The 1,311-nt window shown below is 53.8% G+C and overlaps 1 protein-coding gene across 1 annotated transcript in view; it reads right to left on the reverse strand.

Moving 5' to 3' along the window:
* Positions 1-1,311, reverse strand: part of LOC103202161 (stimulated by retinoic acid gene 6 protein-like) — a 36,468-nt gene that overhangs the window by 33,563 nt on the left and 1,594 nt on the right. Inside the window, exons 2-3 of the mRNA XM_007946992.1 lie at positions 840-885; positions 235-386 (exon numbers count right to left, since the gene is read on the reverse strand). Of these exons, the coding sequence (XP_007945183.1) occupies positions 235-386; positions 840-885 (198 nt within the window). The remainder of the gene's footprint in view (positions 1-234; positions 387-839; positions 886-1,311) is intronic.

Raw genomic sequence — 1,311 nt, forward strand, 5'->3', positions numbered from 1 at the left:
CAAACCTGGAGTCATTTGCCCTAAACGAGAGAGGCTGTGTGACATAATGGTGAAGAGAGACTTTAGACAGCCAGATTGTCTGGTTCAAAATCTGACTCTGCTATCAACCAGCTGGGTGGTTTAGGGCAGATCAATTCACCTCTCTGGTCCCAGTTTCCTAATCCAGAATGTAGGAAGTAGTAATAGTATGAAGCACCCCGGATTGCTGTGAGGCGGAAACCTGTGACTGCACACCCAGTGCCAGCCCTTGTACTCACGGCCTGGAGCTCCCAGCCCAGGTGGACCCTCAGAGACTTGATGAACATATGCAGGAAGCGGCCCAGCAGGAAGACGAGACACAGTAGTGAGGGCCAGTAGAAGATGACGGTCTCGTACCTCCCCACAAACTGCAACGGAAGCAGACGTAGGGTGCGGGCTGTGGCCAGGGTGGGGGCCAGAGGCCTTTAGTGGACATTTGGTGACACCATGGACAGAGTTCTGCCTGCCCATTCTGCTCCCACCAAGACCCACACTCTCTGAGTGCTCACCTAGACCTGACCTCAACCCCCAAATCCTCCACTCCTTAAGAATCGCTTGATATACTTGGACCTCAGTTTCCTCACCTGTAAAATAGGTTTCATGCTATCCTTCCCACCTTTCAGGGATGCTGTGAGCAATAGATGCTTGTGACTGACACCCTGATGAACACAAAAGTGAGCAATTGTGATGACTCCACACCCTTCTTCTACAGATGAGGAAACTGAAGTCCAGAGAGGCTCAGGGCCTTGTCTGAGGTCACATGGTGAGCTGGCTGTGGTGACAGGCCATGAACCCCCTAAACACAGCTCACCTGGACTCACCTGCCCATGCGGACACTGTATGATATGAAGGATGGTGATAGAAAACCTGAAAAACAGGACAAGGACGTAGGTAACTTGGGTTCCTCTCCCAGCACAGTCCCAGGAAGGGATCATAGGAAAATAGCTCAGGTCCTTCCACCCCAAGCTAGCTGCCCCATCCCTGCCTCCTTGGGGGGCTGGTTCCCAGGCCTCAGTGTACCTCCCACTCAGCTCAGTCACCTGCTTGTGCCACCCTTCATTCATCCCTTAGGCCCTCATTCAGGGCATATGCTCAGAACGTGCCGATGGCAGAGAAGGAAGGCCCTTGAGATCACAAGCTCCCTCCTCTCATGGTTCAGGTGGGGGCTTGAGAGTTCAGAGAGGGGAAGGAGTGAGTCCAGGGTCCCACGCAGAAGCGCTGGCAGGGCCAGGGCTAAGACCCAGGTCTCCTGAGTCTGGCCAAGGTTCTCTCTGCTCTACCCAGACTTTCCTA

This window comes from Orycteropus afer, unplaced genomic scaffold (assembly GCF_000298275.1).
Source record: "Orycteropus afer afer isolate SDZICR_OR568_19922 unplaced genomic scaffold, OryAfe1.0 scaffold00174, whole genome shotgun sequence".
NCBI classification, from domain to species: domain Eukaryota; kingdom Metazoa; phylum Chordata; class Mammalia; order Tubulidentata; family Orycteropodidae; genus Orycteropus; species Orycteropus afer.